Genomic DNA, 15,798 nt, shown 5'->3' with positions numbered 1-15,798 from the left:
TTTTTAGTTTTGTTCTGTTGACTTGGTAGTGTATTTGGGGTTTAGAATTTGAACAATTTGCTGGTTTACTTTTACTCAGAGCAATTCTAAAGTCTGAATGGAACTATGTTAAGTTTGTTTCTAGTTCTTCGAACAATGTTGGACTTTGTACTTGCATATATGTGCTGTTTTGTATCCTAGAGATGCTACTGAAAATGGGAAGCTTTTACGTATGAAACAACAATTTTTCCTTTGTAGTGCATCATTGCAGGTTAGTTCATACAGTTATTGCTTTCTTTCTATGTCATTTTCGGTTCTTTGTTGCAGTGTTTTTAACTGTTGGCTAATTTCAAAGCTTGGATTAAAAAAAAGCAATGTGCTGACAGTGTTGTTGCTTTGAATTATTTTGAAAAATTAGAATCCAAAAACCGTAAAAATCCAAACCGAATCAAACCGCACTTAATTGGATCGGATCAGATCGGATTTTTTTTAGAAACATCCAAACCAACCCAAACCGCAAACATTTATACTTTCGGATCGGATGAATTTTTTTTCCAAAAACCGATCCAAACCGACCGCAAACACCCCTAATGATATCTTTTGGTTGGTCTGAAATTATTAAACCTATGGTGTAAAGTGGGTAAAACAACTGCTTAACCATTAGGTCAAGCTGTAAATTCGTTTTTTGTGATATTATATATTTCATCTGTCCCATTAAATTTGTCTATTGTTGATTTTTTTAAGTTAAATTTTTTTTAACTTTGACTCATTATTATTTAAAATTTATTATTGATAAAAAATGAAAAAATATATTTTAAAAACCTTAAATCAAATAGATTTCAAATATATATTTTATAAAATTTAATTCTTTAAAATATTTAAAATAATTGTGGTCAAAGTTTAAAATTTTTTACTTTTTAAAGTCAATAATGGACACCTTTAGTGGAACGGAGGGTGTAATACATTTCAGAGCCCCCGTTTTATTATCATTTGCATTATTATCGTATTCACCCAACATCATCCTAATTTCTTCTTCATTCAACACCATCTGAAACTATATACATATACACACATACAAGAACAACAAGAAAATCAAATATTAGGAAGAATAAGGTGTCTAAGTTTAAAATAATAATGACTTATTATATATTTAATCTAAAAAGTTAGAGTGGACAAAAATAATTTTATTTAAATTTAAATGGATAAATATATAAAATATTATTAAACCAAAAATTTTAGCTTCATCCCTGTACACATATGTTGTGCTCTATAATCTAATGTGTTGAGAATGAAGATAGTTATTTTGAAATGTCACATTTAGATTGAGGTATGGTTAAGTGTAATTGACTTCTGAATATGGTTTTGATTATTGAAGTTACTTACTTTCTCCTAAAGTTTTTGTGGATTACTAACAAGGATTGTAACCCCTTAGACCCGACCTAGACGGTAGACCCAAATCTAGACGGTCACATATCGTATTCAGAGATCATTTTTAGATTCACAAATCTAGACGGTAAAATAAAAAAAATACATAACCATTGGAAAAGTCCATACGGTAAATATACGGAGATATGAGTGTTAGAAAACAAAATATCAGTAATACAGATGCGTGAAGACAATAGTAAAAAACATGTGTAACCAAAGTATACAAAAGGGGCATACAAATATATACAGTGATATAAAAGTAAGGAGAGATTGATCTTCCTAATGTCAAGTCTTCTAGCCTTACTGTTTGGTATTATCTGAAAAGTTAAAATTTAAATAATGAGCTAAAAAACTCAATGTGCTCTTTATGGTGTATAAAAACATATAGATAAAATATTTCGGTAAAAGTTTATTTATAAAACATGATTTTTAAAACATGAACACTACCCCATTCGAACACCAAAATATGTAGGTCCCCCTGAACCATAATCTCATTTACGTCAGGTAAAGACCTTATGTTAATAACATAAGCCCTGCGGTAAGGTCTTATCCAATGCACAAAGCAAATGTGTAATGCCCCATACTCAGTCCAAGGTTCCGAGTCAGATACCTGAGTGTACATTAGGTTTCAATCGTGTTTGACATATCAGGATCCATATTACGCACATTTCGTAGAAGCAAACAAATTAAAATCTCTTATTATTCATCACCTACAACGTTCAATGTAACTAACATGCAATTGAATCTCAATTAAACATTCAAATATTACATTTAAATATTTAGGGGTATTTTGGTTATTTCACATCACATAATAAATCAACAATTAAAATCACCCAATTAAGGTTACTACATGTTAAACAATGTCATAAGGAAGCAGCACATAAAATTTCATACCAATCGGACATCAAATAACCACTCAATTGATCATACAAGATTAGAGACCTAAACGTAAATATGCAAAACTTATGTACCAAATAGTAACATGCAAATAAGGGTTCCATTATGTAATTAAGTGTGTTAAATATGTGATCACTCAAATCTCATCAAATTCCAATTTAAGTGTTTAAGTAATTAAGCAAATCAATTATTGGGTTAACTTGAACTCACATAATCATTCAGGGGTCAAATTAGAATTTAAAAATACTTCAGACCTTTAATGAATGCAATTTAACCTTTTTCCCTTAAGCAAAACAACGAAGGGATCAATCCTTTTTAACGGGGATCGATCCTTCCCCTAAGGGATAGATCTTTTTTCCTAAAAACTGCATATTTGCTATGAACATGCATATTTGGTCAACTAACCACCCACATAAAAGTAATCATGGACTAGGAACATGCTTGGACACTATTCAACCACTTATACATGTCAAAACAAAGGTGTATCATGCTCTATAACACAAGTCAACACATTAATTAAGGATTTGACACTAAAAGTCAACAATTGCATAAAAGTTCATTTCAAGCACAAGTCACATACTCATTTTTGGCATTTAAGGTCATTTCATCAACCTAAGAGCCTAACACGTTTAATTTACCAAGTTACACTTAGCTAAACACTCTAAACACTTCTTAAGGTCTAAATCAACTTTTAAGTAATCTCATGCTTCAAGCAACAAACTCATACTTATAAATCCAATGTCAACAAATCAAAACAACATCAAATCCCAAACGTAAATCCACTTATTACAAGCTAAAATCCAACATTATAAGTCCAACAAAGTGAATAATAGGTATAAGTCCCAAACGCCCCCAAATTTCCACACTAAGTTTTCGAAAACCACATACATATAACTTTATGCCTTAGCTTTGCTTGGTCACACCGATTCCAAGCTCCTCAGCTCCAAACCCAACTCTAATCCTCTAAAAAATGTTAATAATAAGTGTAATCTTATAAAGCCCAATGAATAACTAATATTCAAAGCAATGCACATAACCAAGATGAAGATCAATCCTATATGTTCATACGTAACTTGTTCCTTACTCTACACATATAATTAAACATCTCATACTTGAATGATCAACTAATATTTTCCAAATCACTTGATTTCCTGGTTAAACAAACATCAAAGGACCATATAGCTTAAAAGTAATCACAAGCATAAATGCACAATTATCTTCCTTGATAAGTCATACAATCACACATATTTTTTCCATTTTAAGATCAATGACTTTTGTTCAAAAACAACTCACTCATTGAATAAACAGACTCCATGCAACTTTCTTTTTTCTTATGGACTCACATAGATCCAAAACCGCTAATTGCAGAGTAAACTCAATGCCCAACCTTACCCTGTATCTTCTCAGAGCAAAGCTCAACGTACCACCCGAACCCCGTATAATCCCAAATCACACACTAATACAAAACACATAGAGTAATCTTTCCTAAACATGTATTTCATATCCAAAGGTCATATTAAGAACAATAGTTAATTAATCTAATTTACCAAGAGCGGTTATCAATGATGCATAATTTTCACATATTTATTCAAAATACACTTTGAAACACACTTACAAATTTGGTTGTCATGATCAACCCACATATGTGAACAATGAGAAAGTTTAGCTCATCCAATTCACATTCAGAATATGTATATATTTTCACAAAATCGTTTCCAAAATCTTATGCATCATTTGTAACACATCACATTCACAATTCATATTCTCATTTCCAACGTAAGTGGCATCATATGTAAATCTACATAATTCATATTCCATCATCACAATTAACCAAATAACACAATAATATATATATATATATCGAATTACAATGCAACACTATACAACCTCAAGCTTGAACCATGTTCATTTCCTAAGAATGAGAGTCACTCACCTTGATGTCCGAAAATTGAAAACCCTTCCAAACACTACCTCAACGTTCACCAAACTCAAAGCACCAAGTTTACTCAACCAACAACAAAATAGGAACATTTCAAAGAAAATTAACACATCAAAATCTAATCTAAAACGAAACAGAATCCTTTGTTTCCAAAACAGAGCGCAAACGTCGAAAACACCAAAAACCTTACCAAAATGTCATTCTAGAAGCTCCAAACCAAAACGCACGAATCTCCACACTAAAATCTAATAAACAACAACTATAATCAACATCTAACTCAGTTAGAACCACATAAAACAACATCTACAAACTTAAATTTTCATATTCCCAAAAATACCAAAAATCAACATTATTTTCAAGAAATCAACTTTTAAATCATTTGCAATCGAAAAACTGGTTTAATATGATTATAATAACTATAAAAACAACTCAAGTTCATTAAGAAAACCTCAAAAACAATTCAATAAATTAGCACATTAATTAGCTCAAAAAATCAATTAGAATCTTATAAATCATTTCAATTAAATCAACAATTCAATAAAATCATTAACATTTAGTCGCTTGCCCTCGAAGCTTGAAAGAAAACCAAGGAAAAGATCCTTACCTTGCTAAAAAATAGATTGAAATTGAGATCATCAATATAACTCCACATTATGTCAAGTTTTAAAAATAAGAAGAGAATAGAAGAAAAACTTGAGAATTAAAATCAAGATTAAGATGAGTGAATTTAGAAATCAAGAAGAAAAAGAGAAAGAATTGATCAGCTTGTTTAGGAGAAAATGAGAAAAATTGGAGAAAGTTACGGGAAGTTACCAAAATACAAAATACAAAATAAGAATGAAATGAAAAGCACGTGGATGAAAACAAGTAAATAAGAAAATATAATTTAGATTAAAATAAATCTAGATGGAAAAATGGTAAAAAATGAAAATTAAAACATTTAATTTAGGAGGGAAAACTCTAAACATAAGTCTTGGTTTAATTGCTTCATAGACTTTGGATATTATGAAAATTTACAATATGATCATTGAAATTATAATTTTCAATTCCTTCAATTCAGTCACCAAATCATTTAATTAAACTTTCATACTTAAAATTAATCATCTAAAATCACTTAAAACCTTTCCAAAATATTTTTAAAACAAAAATATAAATTTTAGAAATTTTCTTCATTTTTATCAGAAATCGACCTAAACCGACCCTAACTACCAAACCCAATTTCAGAAAGTTATAAAATGAGTCTGCAGTAAGGTCTTACAAGTCAGAGTGTAACACCCCAACCCATACCCGACCCGTATACGGATACGAGGTGTCACATTGACTTTTCAAAACCTTTACACTTATAAAGATCATAGAAAATTTTGCTTTCATTAACATAAAGTTAACAACTTACATAAATACGATCAAAATATTACAAAATCGATCAGAGCATATGTAATTTACAACTTTGTTTACATGCCAACACACTTGATACAACAAAATACATACTATGTAAATTACTTCTGATATGATCTTCTGGTAGAGGTATGTTGTCTCTACAAACCTTAGTTTTGATCCTCCTGCTTCTTCGTACCTACGTGTGAAACAATCACACGCTAAGTCACAGACTTAGTGAACCATATAATACAATAATGCATTTCCTAAATTATGAACATACAACCCAAATTATTTCATATACAATCACAACTATCATATCACTATTCAATCATGTCACATATGATTCATAATTAACAATAATAACATAATGTTGTATAAGAAAGCAAACTCTTTTTATATATTTTATGTGCCCATGTACATTACTGAGAACTTAATGTATGCGAGTAAATTGAGGTTGTGAACATATATGCTGTCATCACAGCTCATATAATTTTCAACTGAATGACATAATACTGTAGGTAAGTTAGAGGGGTGCATGAGCTCCGAGATGTAGCCCTTCAACTGCACCATGATGCTTACCTCAACTAAGTGTATATGTTTATGTTTATATGGTACATAGTAGAGTTAGTCACACATTTAGATAATACGTAATAGTCATGGTTATTAGAGTTGGAGACTAAGTGATGTATTAATGTCTAAGCCTTATCAGAGAAAATAAGGAAGCATGTACCTACTTCTTAGTACCATAGTTTAATATGCTTGCGTTTATGAAATTCTTATGTTGCTCGAGATTAGCGATTATACTGCTGAGTTTTGTAAGCTTAACATTCAGATGTTTTCGGTGGGTAAGTTAGTAGCTGAGCAGCTTGTGGAGCACCATCGCAATAGGACTTCCAACATCTCATTCAGAGTATTGTATAGTAGTTTTAGAGGGCATGCATATTCACAAGACCTTACTTATGTATTTCTGATTTATAAGAAAGTGTTGTTTTATTTTGATTTTAAATTTTGTGTCATGAAGCTCTGATTTTATAAATGTTTTCATAAAGATTATTTATGTTTTAATTATGATACCGCTTGGCATGTTTAAAAAAGGAAATGAATAAGTATTTGAAAATCATGGGTTGCCTCGGTGGCCTAATGTGACACTTTAAACCTAATCGAGTCTAAGGTGTTACATTTATCTATTGTCAAACTATCACGTTAGTAAGAGACAATCCTACCTTATCACATTTTTCTTTGTGAACGGCTTTGTGCTTTTTGTCGAGACATCGATCTCTTAAAGGTAAGTCGCACAAAAACTAACATCTTTTTCTCACATAACATTGATATAGATATTCGTATGGATGTTGGCGATGGATCTCAATACACTCAAGTAGATGACTTTGATTGGAGTTCCTTTCTTTCACCAATGAGTCACGCGAGCTACCTACAGTTATTTAACTCAACGCATTAAAGAGAGGCTGTCTAGGTGGAAGGCGGGGACTTTTTCCTTGATCAGATGAGTGGTTTTAGCGAAGTAGTCGTATCGGTAAACGCATGTAACGCTAGAGTTTTGCATAGTGGACAGGGGATGCATCGTGATGTGTGGAGTGATCGACAAATCAAATGGTGTCCGCCCTCGAATGATTGGGTTAAACTAAAATATGGATGAGGTAAAGAAGAACGAGGCATGTATGGTAGCTTGTGGAGGGTTTTATGGGACTCCAATAGAGTTTGCATTACATGATTTACGAAGGCTGTTGGGTGTTACTCGATGTTGGATGCTGAATTATGAGGTATACTATCTGATCTCGAGGTCGTAAGTAATCTTGATAAGTGAAACTTGTGGTCGAGACAAAGAGTCAAGATGTATTTCGAATGCTTCAACAAGGGTCGAAGATGGATAGAGTTTCACTAATGGTGCCACATATAGTTAATCTGTAACCTTATTCCATATGCTTACGCAGAATTAGCATGGATGCTACCCTATGAAATCCATACATGGAATGTGCCGCCGGAGGAGATGAGGGTGTTGTATGATGTTGAGAGGCCACTAGTTCCTTAAAATGTTATAGACCAGTCTTTAGGTTTGACTATATCTAACTTTATATATATATAAAAGCTATGAAGCACGAAGACGACTGGGGTACGTACCGGGGATATACCACGTGGCAACGTACAGCTGAAGGAAATCGGGGACATTCGATGCTTATCTGGGGATGTTTCGGAGATTATTATGGCGCTACGAATGGCGACGTCGTGAACGACGATGATAGGGTGGCGAGGAATAATGAACGACAACTAGGGTTGTGAAAAGAAAGAAAGAAATAAAAGGAAGAAGAAATATGAAGTGACCGTGTGGGGGAGAAAATAAGAGTTATAACAAGATTTAAAGAATTTTTTGTCTAATTGTCGATTGATCCTTGAGTTTTCTATGGTTTTCAAATCTGGCAACAAGTTTTGTAGTATTATCAAATTGACCACCAAAATTAATTTAGGAATTTAGAAAAAAATTCCCAAATATTAGGATTTTTAATTAGGATTAAATTAGGATATTACACTAATTTTCTATGAAGTATTGACTTTATTTATATTTTTTATATCTATTTAAAAATTTAAATTTTTTTTATATGCCGTATCCTTACCATCCCCGTACCTTATAATTTTAGAAACTACTGTTCTCTGTCCCAGTCCCTGTCCCTGTATCCGTCCCTTTATCCATATCAGTGCAACATAGTATATAAGTACATCCTAAATACAAACTTGACAAAGAAATAACTTAGTAAAATAAATAGTAACAAATCAGTGAAAGAAACATAACTAGTTATAAGACAAATATCATAATAATATAGCTAAAATAGTCATATTCACAAAGAAAAAGGACAAAAAAACAATCGACCTTCAATTCCTAATATAGCTTTCCTTTCCTTATTTTATTTTGTTGAACTACTATATTTTCTTTAGACATTTTAAAAAAATAAAGATAAAAAATCAAATTATAATTATAATTTTAAAAACATTTTTATAATTCTGAAAATAAAATATGATTTTTTATATTTTTAAAATTTTAAATTATTTCTTAAAAAAATTTAAAAATATTAAAATAAAATTTTAATTATAATTGGGATTTCACCTATGATGTTACTCATTAATTTAATGTGTGGTATCATCTCATTAACAACATTAATTGATTGCTAAAAATATGCTCATTTTGTAACAAATTAAAAAAAATAATATAAATTTTATAATGTTTAAAATTTTAGTAATTAAAAAGATTATTTTATCGTAGTTTAATGATCATTTACATAATTTATCTAATTAAACTACGAATACCAAAATTTTAGTACAATAGAGGGACTGAATTTATTAATTAACCACTATAAACCATATAAAATAATCCCACCGGAAATTTCAGATTCCCCATGATTAAAAAGAAGAGCAGGCGCATCTGCTTTACTATAAATCTTGAAGCTTAAGATGAGAAAGAAGAATTAAACTGATCTAAGTCCACTTTCCTCTATTGTCCCTCAGATCTTCCGGCGACTGATTGCTCACCGGTATGCATGAATAGCGATGGTGTAAAAGAGATATGGTTGAAGAACTAGAGCAGCTGTGCAAACAACATCCATGGCGGCAATGTGGTAATCTTTCCGAGAAAGCAATTATATTTATTTTAATTTTATGCTAATGGGTAAGTTTGTGAGGGGAGTGATAGTAGACCATGCACTGCTTGAATATGGAATCGAACAGCTCGAGAATTTCAAGAGAAACCCAACCCTCTCCCTGCTCTGCAAGCTCCGATTTTCCAATATCCACACGGTATAAATTAATAAATCGGTTCTTTTAGTCTTTGATCTTACTTGTTTGTTTTGATTTGATTCGCATCACGCATTGCTCTCCTCTCTTATTGCAGGCCATTTCCTACGAGTTGCCTCTTTCAGCTGAGAAAGTAAGTCATATTTATTGGTTTGTTTTTTATGTTTTCTTACTAATAGGAAGTGCTACATTGATTTGATACTATAAATTAACGAATGGTTACTTCATATGTCTGTGTAAGACACATGCATGTATATGGTAGTAGTATGGTCTTCAAAAGATATGGAAAAAATAGAAAAAGAAATTAGTCATACCCTATTAGACACCGGTATCTAGGACTCACCCTGAGTCTGTCTGTCTAGCATAGATCGTCATTATCAATGCCATGAATAACATTTTCTCAGGCTGAATTATAGATATATATTTATTTTAAATTTTGTTTTTCTTAGGTTAATCACCTGCAGACAATGGCTGAGCTACATTCTTTTAAATGCCTTCCTTTGACTGCATTTTCCTCGGACATTGCACCACTTGAGGTTGCCCAAACTTGGGCTCATGTCTCAGGCACCATCTTGTATCTCATTCCTAACCAAGACAGCTCTCCCAAAATAAGTTGCACATACTTCTCAATTGCTCCTGATGAGCGCATTTAATCTTTTCATTCCTAAGTAAATTACAATAATCAGGAAAGGTATGTCAACTTTTGCACTGCAAATATGTATAACCATCTTTTTTGGTGACCAACTAGCGTTTATTGATGTTTTCTTGCATTCAAGGGGGATGACCCCTCTGTTTGACCCAAATTCATTTTCAAAGTTGCTTCCTTTTTTCAGATGCTGAAGTTACCAGTGCCCTGCAAAAGTCAAACAGGATATACATGGATAAATTGGAAGAGCTACCTTTGACTATTTGCCGCTTAAATAAAAAGGTCACCCTTATCATTCTTTTCTATGCATTTGCGAAATCTTAACATGCTGCCAAATCCTTGGCTCACTGTATTCACCAGCCACATAAAAACTTCACAGGTCATAGGGATTCTTAGCTAAGTTTGAAGATTCTGTTATTTCTATGGATTCTCTTATCAGTGACCCCTCCCTTGGGGATTCATGTTTCCCTCTCAACAAATCGATTGTCTCTACGATCCCTTGGTCCCCCCTCCTAAGGGCTTTGTCAAATTGAATGTGGATGCAGCTACCAGTTGTGATTGGAAGAGCAGTGGAATTGCGGGTATTTTAAGAGACGATGAAGGATTGTTTTTAGGTTCTTTTAAGGAGGCTTATGGTCCGGGTCCACCTATTTTGATGGAGTTAAAGGCTGTTCAGAAGGGATTAGATTTTTTTGATTCCTTGCGAGGAGGTATTAAGGGTCGGTTGATTATAGAATCATATTGTAAAATGGTAGTGGAATGAGTTAAGAATGGAGCTATTTGTCCTGATTTCCATGCCTTAATTGTTAGGGATATAGCGGTTAAGCTTAAAGAAGTGGAGGGTGTTGTTAGATGGGTTGCTAGGACAACTAATATAGAGGCTGATGGGTTGGCTAAGTCTCGTATTGGTTAATTTCAGTGTGTTTTTTAGGGGTATTTTATTTTGGGTTCTAAGGGTTGTTTGTAAGGGTTTTATACTGATGATGTAAATCTTATGCTTCTTCTTATTAATGAAGTATAAGGCACTCTTTTCCTCCTTCCTCTGATTAAGGAATTCATTTTGAGTTCCTTAATCATGAAGGGGTTTTTTAATGAGGCATTCAATTCCTATAAAAAAATAGGGATAATTATGAAGATCTAATAAAAGTATTGTTGTGTAAATGATATATATTTATAATATACTAAGATATCTCCTTTTATTATAACCAAATAGTAAGGATTTGCCTCGAGATCAATTTACTTTTAAACAAACTTTGGGTTCCTCAAAGGAAAACTACTTTTCATGACTTCTTTAACATTTTTCTCAGGCAATAAGCAATGATGTTGTAACAGTTGGTTACGTTATGAGGCCTTCTCGTGAGGAAGATTTTGCCAAGGTCAGCCCTTTGATAACAACTGAAATTATTCAGTTTTCTTTGGAAGAATTTTATTAAAAATAATTACAAACTTATAAGTTATGTTTTTTCCTTTCCTTTCAAATTTGCTAAAAACCAACTCAACAAGTTATGATTTTATTTTTGTAGTTCTTGTTATGATTTATATTGACCAGCCAAAGCTCATGTTCACATATTTGTAGAGAGGTGCCTTTCCAATGTGTCCAACTCCCAATGGGTTGATCTTTTTGCCCTTAACTTTTGATCTTCCTATAGCAACACAGTTAGAAGAGGTTGATGTGATTCTCCACAAAGCAACTGATGAAATTGTGTCCATTGAATTAAATAGCTCCTCAGAACCTTCCTACAGAATTGATTACACAAACGGAATGCAAGAAATGCAAAGGTGACTTTTAACATCAAAGTATGTGTCTTTTGTCTGCGTATACATGCTTACATGTGACTGCATAAAATATAAAGCTTTTGGGTTTCCTTATTGTGTGTCTGACTACATGGTCTTTATATTGGCCAAGAATCGTACTGTCTTCTTATTGTATTCATCTAAGAAAACGGTTATTTTATTATGTAGTCCTTGAATAATTTTAGTTTGATGATATAATCATAGAACTGCTTTCTAAATAGGGCTGATGGATGTACAGGTATATTAAAAGCCAAAATCACTGCTTCGAAGTTGATCCACTTAATAGCATTTACCCTGTACTTGATCGGTTAAAGATCCAACAAATTTTACTTGGGCTAGAGGATCTTATTGCTGCAGGAAGCTGCAAAGTCAGGGGCCCTCACTTTCTCAAGGTCTTTATGAGACTTTTTCTTAACTGTAATTTGCAGATAATGTTACTTTTATGATTGAACTGTATATACTACCTGAATAAAGCCTGTGTTAGGCATTGTTACTTATTTTCAGTTGCTTGCATGATGAAGTTTGTTATAATAGGAGTCAGTACTTCTAGTCTGAAGTTGGTTGATAGTTTGACTTGTCTAAATGTTTCCTAATTAGGAAATAGAATTGGCAATATGTAAGTGATAAGAGCAATTGGTATTTCTTTTTTTATTTTGGTAGATTGCAATCCGGTTGCCTTCTCTAGTTGCGATCGAGAAGATGCGCTGTTTCAATACTTCATTCAAGCTTTGAATGAAATGAGATCTATGTAATTCATCTTTTACATAGTCTTGCCTTGAGTCGGGTGCATAAATATTTGGTACGGTTTCAAATAGCATGCGGCAGTTATTATAAGTTGGAACAGTTTATGTTTCTCCTAATGATTACTTGTTTATTTAGATAATATTATTGTTGTTGTTGCACACATTTGCATAGAAGTATAAGTGAGTTTATGGAACCACCTTTGCGAAAACAATCTTATGTTGTGGTAATATTTTCTCATGAGACCGTTTTAGATTTTATTTTGGTGGATGACAACTTTGTGGTTGAATTAACATTTCCATTTGCAAAATAGTGGAGGTTCATAGATAACCTTCTCTCCCCCTAGGATTTAGGCTTATGTACACTCTAAATGAGCAAGTCCCCTTCCCCCCTTTATGCCTTAAAAAAGAAAAGAAAAGAAAAGAAAAGAGGAGGCTACAAATGCTTTCACACTACCTTTTGTCATTAGTTTAAGAACAATTAAACAATTATGTTTTAGCTTCTTCAATGTTTCGCCGAGTTTAATGGTTGTTTTGTTGTTTGCCTCTCAAATTTGCAGGTTAACAGTTTTGATGAACCTGATTTGGTACAAAGACTTCATGATGCAGAACTGTCTCCTCCAAGTATAGTGAAACCTCAGGTTGCTTGTGGTGTAGCTGATGCTCATAGTATGGTAAAAATGCAAATCCCTTCTGGTACCTTGAGTTTGGATAATTGTTGTTGAGAAAACACATTAGAGAAACCTGGATTATTTCATTACAATTTTACCCCTTATTTTTATAATTTTGGTCAACTTTATCCTTCAAACCAAAGAATTTACCGTATCTTCTTAAAAAGAAAATATGATTGTGACAATTAACCATTTCTATATGAGATGAAATTAATGAACTAGTTTATTTAAATTGAATTACTTATTTTTTTAATTAACAGGCAATTGTCTTTAGTGTTGAAGACTTCAAGGATTTGAGCGTTTCAGTACCTGCTGTCATTCAGGTAAGCATCCACTAATATTTCAAAAAGGGAACCATGGTTGCATGTTTTATTGTTAAATCTTGCTGCATGTTGCTTGAAGTACGAAATGAAGATTTAGTTCCTTGCATTTACGTGCTGCTGCCCTTTTCTTCTTATCAGACTATATTGTTAAATCTTGCTGCATGTCGCTTGAAGTATAATATGAAGTTTTAGTTCCTTGCATTTATGTGCTGCTGCCCTTTTCTGCTTATCAGACTATATTTTTAAATCGTGCTGCTTGTCGTTTGAAGTATAAAATGAAGATTTAGTTCCTTGCATTTACGTGCTGCTGCACTCTTCTGCGTATCAGACTCTATTTTTTTATTTGTTTGTTCTTGTCTTTTACTATGCCATGGAGACGATTACATTTTAAGGTACTAAATTTGTTATAGGAAAAGGTCAAAGAGTTCAGTTACTAATTTCATCAATGATCCATGGGAGACCTAACGGACTATGATGCTACATCAAAAACTATTTCTATGAACATTATGTGTGACAATCCTTTTGAAGTTTGAAATCTTGGCTCTAAAACGGGAAATGCCTTGGACTGCAGGAATACGTTGATCATTCATCCACTTTGTTCAAGTTTTATGTTCTAGGTGAGAGAGTTTTCCATGTCGTAAAAAAGTCGATTCCTAATTCTGACATTTTGATTAAATCATCTGAAAAGGATGGATCAAAACCTCTTCTCTTTGACAGGTAAACTGTTTCTGTTCACCCTTTTCTCCCTTGTAATGCAACTTTATATGTATATGTGTGTGTGTATCTGTAAATTGACTTATTCTTTAGAAATTTGCTGTTGTTGCTTCCTCCACAGCTTAAAATCTCTACCTACTGCCCCTGCAAACTCTGAAGGTCGGGATCTGTGCCTTGATCTTGGGCTAGTAAACAAGGCTGCTGAGTGGCTTTCAAAAAAGTTGGGTCTCACCATTTTTGGCTTTGATGTTGTTGTGAGTAGCTCGAATAAACTTTTCTTGCATATTTATTCTGTGAAAAACCATTATATTCTTATTAAAGCTGTTTTTCGGTGAATTCTTATTTAAGGCAATAGTGTTAACTGTGGAAAGCTGTGCTTATGGAAAATATGCAGACAAAATCTTTTGTTCTATAACTAGAATTGAAACTAAAGAGGAATGTTTGTCTGCCATATAATATCTATTTGGATCTTACTAAATCCTTGGTCACTGGCATGTTGCTCCAAGTCCCCATTTTTCTTGAAGTACTCGTGTCCGACACGGTCATGGATACGGAGATATGACTCCCTCCCTAAGCATGCTCATTTCAGATGCATATTTGTATTAGAGACTTGGGAAAATTAAAGATATCCATGTCAGATACATACTGGTGAAATCTTGCAAAGAAGCTCTGGGTCAAGAAGGATGCAAGAGATAGTGTAATATAACTTTTTTTTTGATAGAAGTAATATAACATTTAGTAAACATGGTTTCTATCGGTGATTCGACCGCGTTTGTGTTGTATGGATTTTAATACATTGATTCGACCGCGTTTGTGTTGTATGGATTTTAATACATTCATATATGGTCATGTTTTTGCATTTTCTTCGCATTCATGTTGTGTCTACAGTCATCAGAGGTCCAAGTAATCATTGCGGGCATGAGTTAATTGAGGATTGTTCTGATTTTAGATTCAAGAAGGTTCCGGTGATCATGTCGTTGTGGATGTAAACTACCTGCCATCGTTCAAAGAAGTTCCCGACGACGTGGCTGTTCCTGCATTTTGGGATGCTATTAAAAAGATGGCGGATTCGAAAGCGGTGAAACCATGAAGTGCTCCTCTTCCCATGGAGTCTCACAAAAAAAGCAAAGCGGGTTCGGGTCCTTTCAAAACAAAAACAAAACTATTTCCTATCCTGTCAGAACAAAAGCAAAGTGAGTTCGGATTTAACTTTGTTGAAAATTAGAAGTACATGGTTTAGTTTTCGAGTCAATCTATGCTGTAGCATTTGAAAATAATATAACATGAAAGTTTTGAACTGAGGGTGCACTGTTTCTATCGTATCAATTAACCCCTGAGTTTAGAAAGTTTTCTTAGTTTGGTAACCCTTTTTTTTAATTGATATATGAACTCAAATTGATACATGTGTTGATGTGGTGTTTCAACCATCAATGAGATTGCTCATGTGATATTTTCTTGTTAAAATGATTATCAAGTCAACATATAACAGTTTGTA

At 32.9% G+C, this 15,798-nt stretch overlaps 1 protein-coding gene across 1 annotated transcript; it reads left to right on the top strand.

Moving 5' to 3' along the window:
• Positions 1-9,066: 9,066 nt before the first annotated feature.
• On the top strand, positions 9,067-15,468 carry LOC120172814 (inositol 1,3,4-trisphosphate 5/6-kinase 4-like). Its single transcript, XM_039180177.1, has 12 exons — positions 9,067-9,418; positions 9,513-9,548; positions 9,865-10,058; positions 10,265-10,343; positions 11,369-11,437; positions 11,638-11,840; positions 12,094-12,247; positions 13,156-13,269; positions 13,527-13,589; positions 14,161-14,306; positions 14,425-14,557; positions 15,253-15,468. The coding sequence occupies exons 1-12, from the start codon at positions 9,281-9,283 to the stop codon at positions 15,391-15,393; spliced, it is 1,470 nt and encodes a 489-aa protein (XP_039036108.1). The 5' UTR covers positions 9,067-9,280; the 3' UTR covers positions 15,394-15,468.
• The last annotated feature ends 330 nt before the right edge of the window (positions 15,469-15,798 follow it).

The sequence above is a fragment of the Hibiscus syriacus genome, unplaced genomic scaffold (genome assembly GCF_006381635.1).
Source record: "Hibiscus syriacus cultivar Baekdansim isolate YM2019G1 unplaced genomic scaffold, ASM638163v2 tig00111881_pilon, whole genome shotgun sequence".
NCBI classification, from domain to species: Eukaryota; Viridiplantae; Streptophyta; class Magnoliopsida; order Malvales; family Malvaceae; genus Hibiscus; species Hibiscus syriacus.
This window is presented reverse-complemented; position numbering and strand designations above follow the sequence as displayed.

Bases quoted from the DNA above. Each gene is read 5' to 3' on its own strand.
- LOC120172814 (XM_039180177.1), top strand. From the start codon at position 9,281: ATGCTAATGGGTAAGTTTGTGAGGGGAGTGATAGTAGACCATGCACTG. The intron at 9,549-9,864 runs GTAAGTCATATT...TGTTTTTCTTAG, and splicing joins TGCCTCTTTCAGCTGAGAAA to GTTAATCACCTGCAGACAAT. The intron at 13,270-13,526 runs GTAAAAATGCAA...TTTAATTAACAG, and splicing joins TAGCTGATGCTCATAGTATG to GCAATTGTCTTTAGTGTTGA.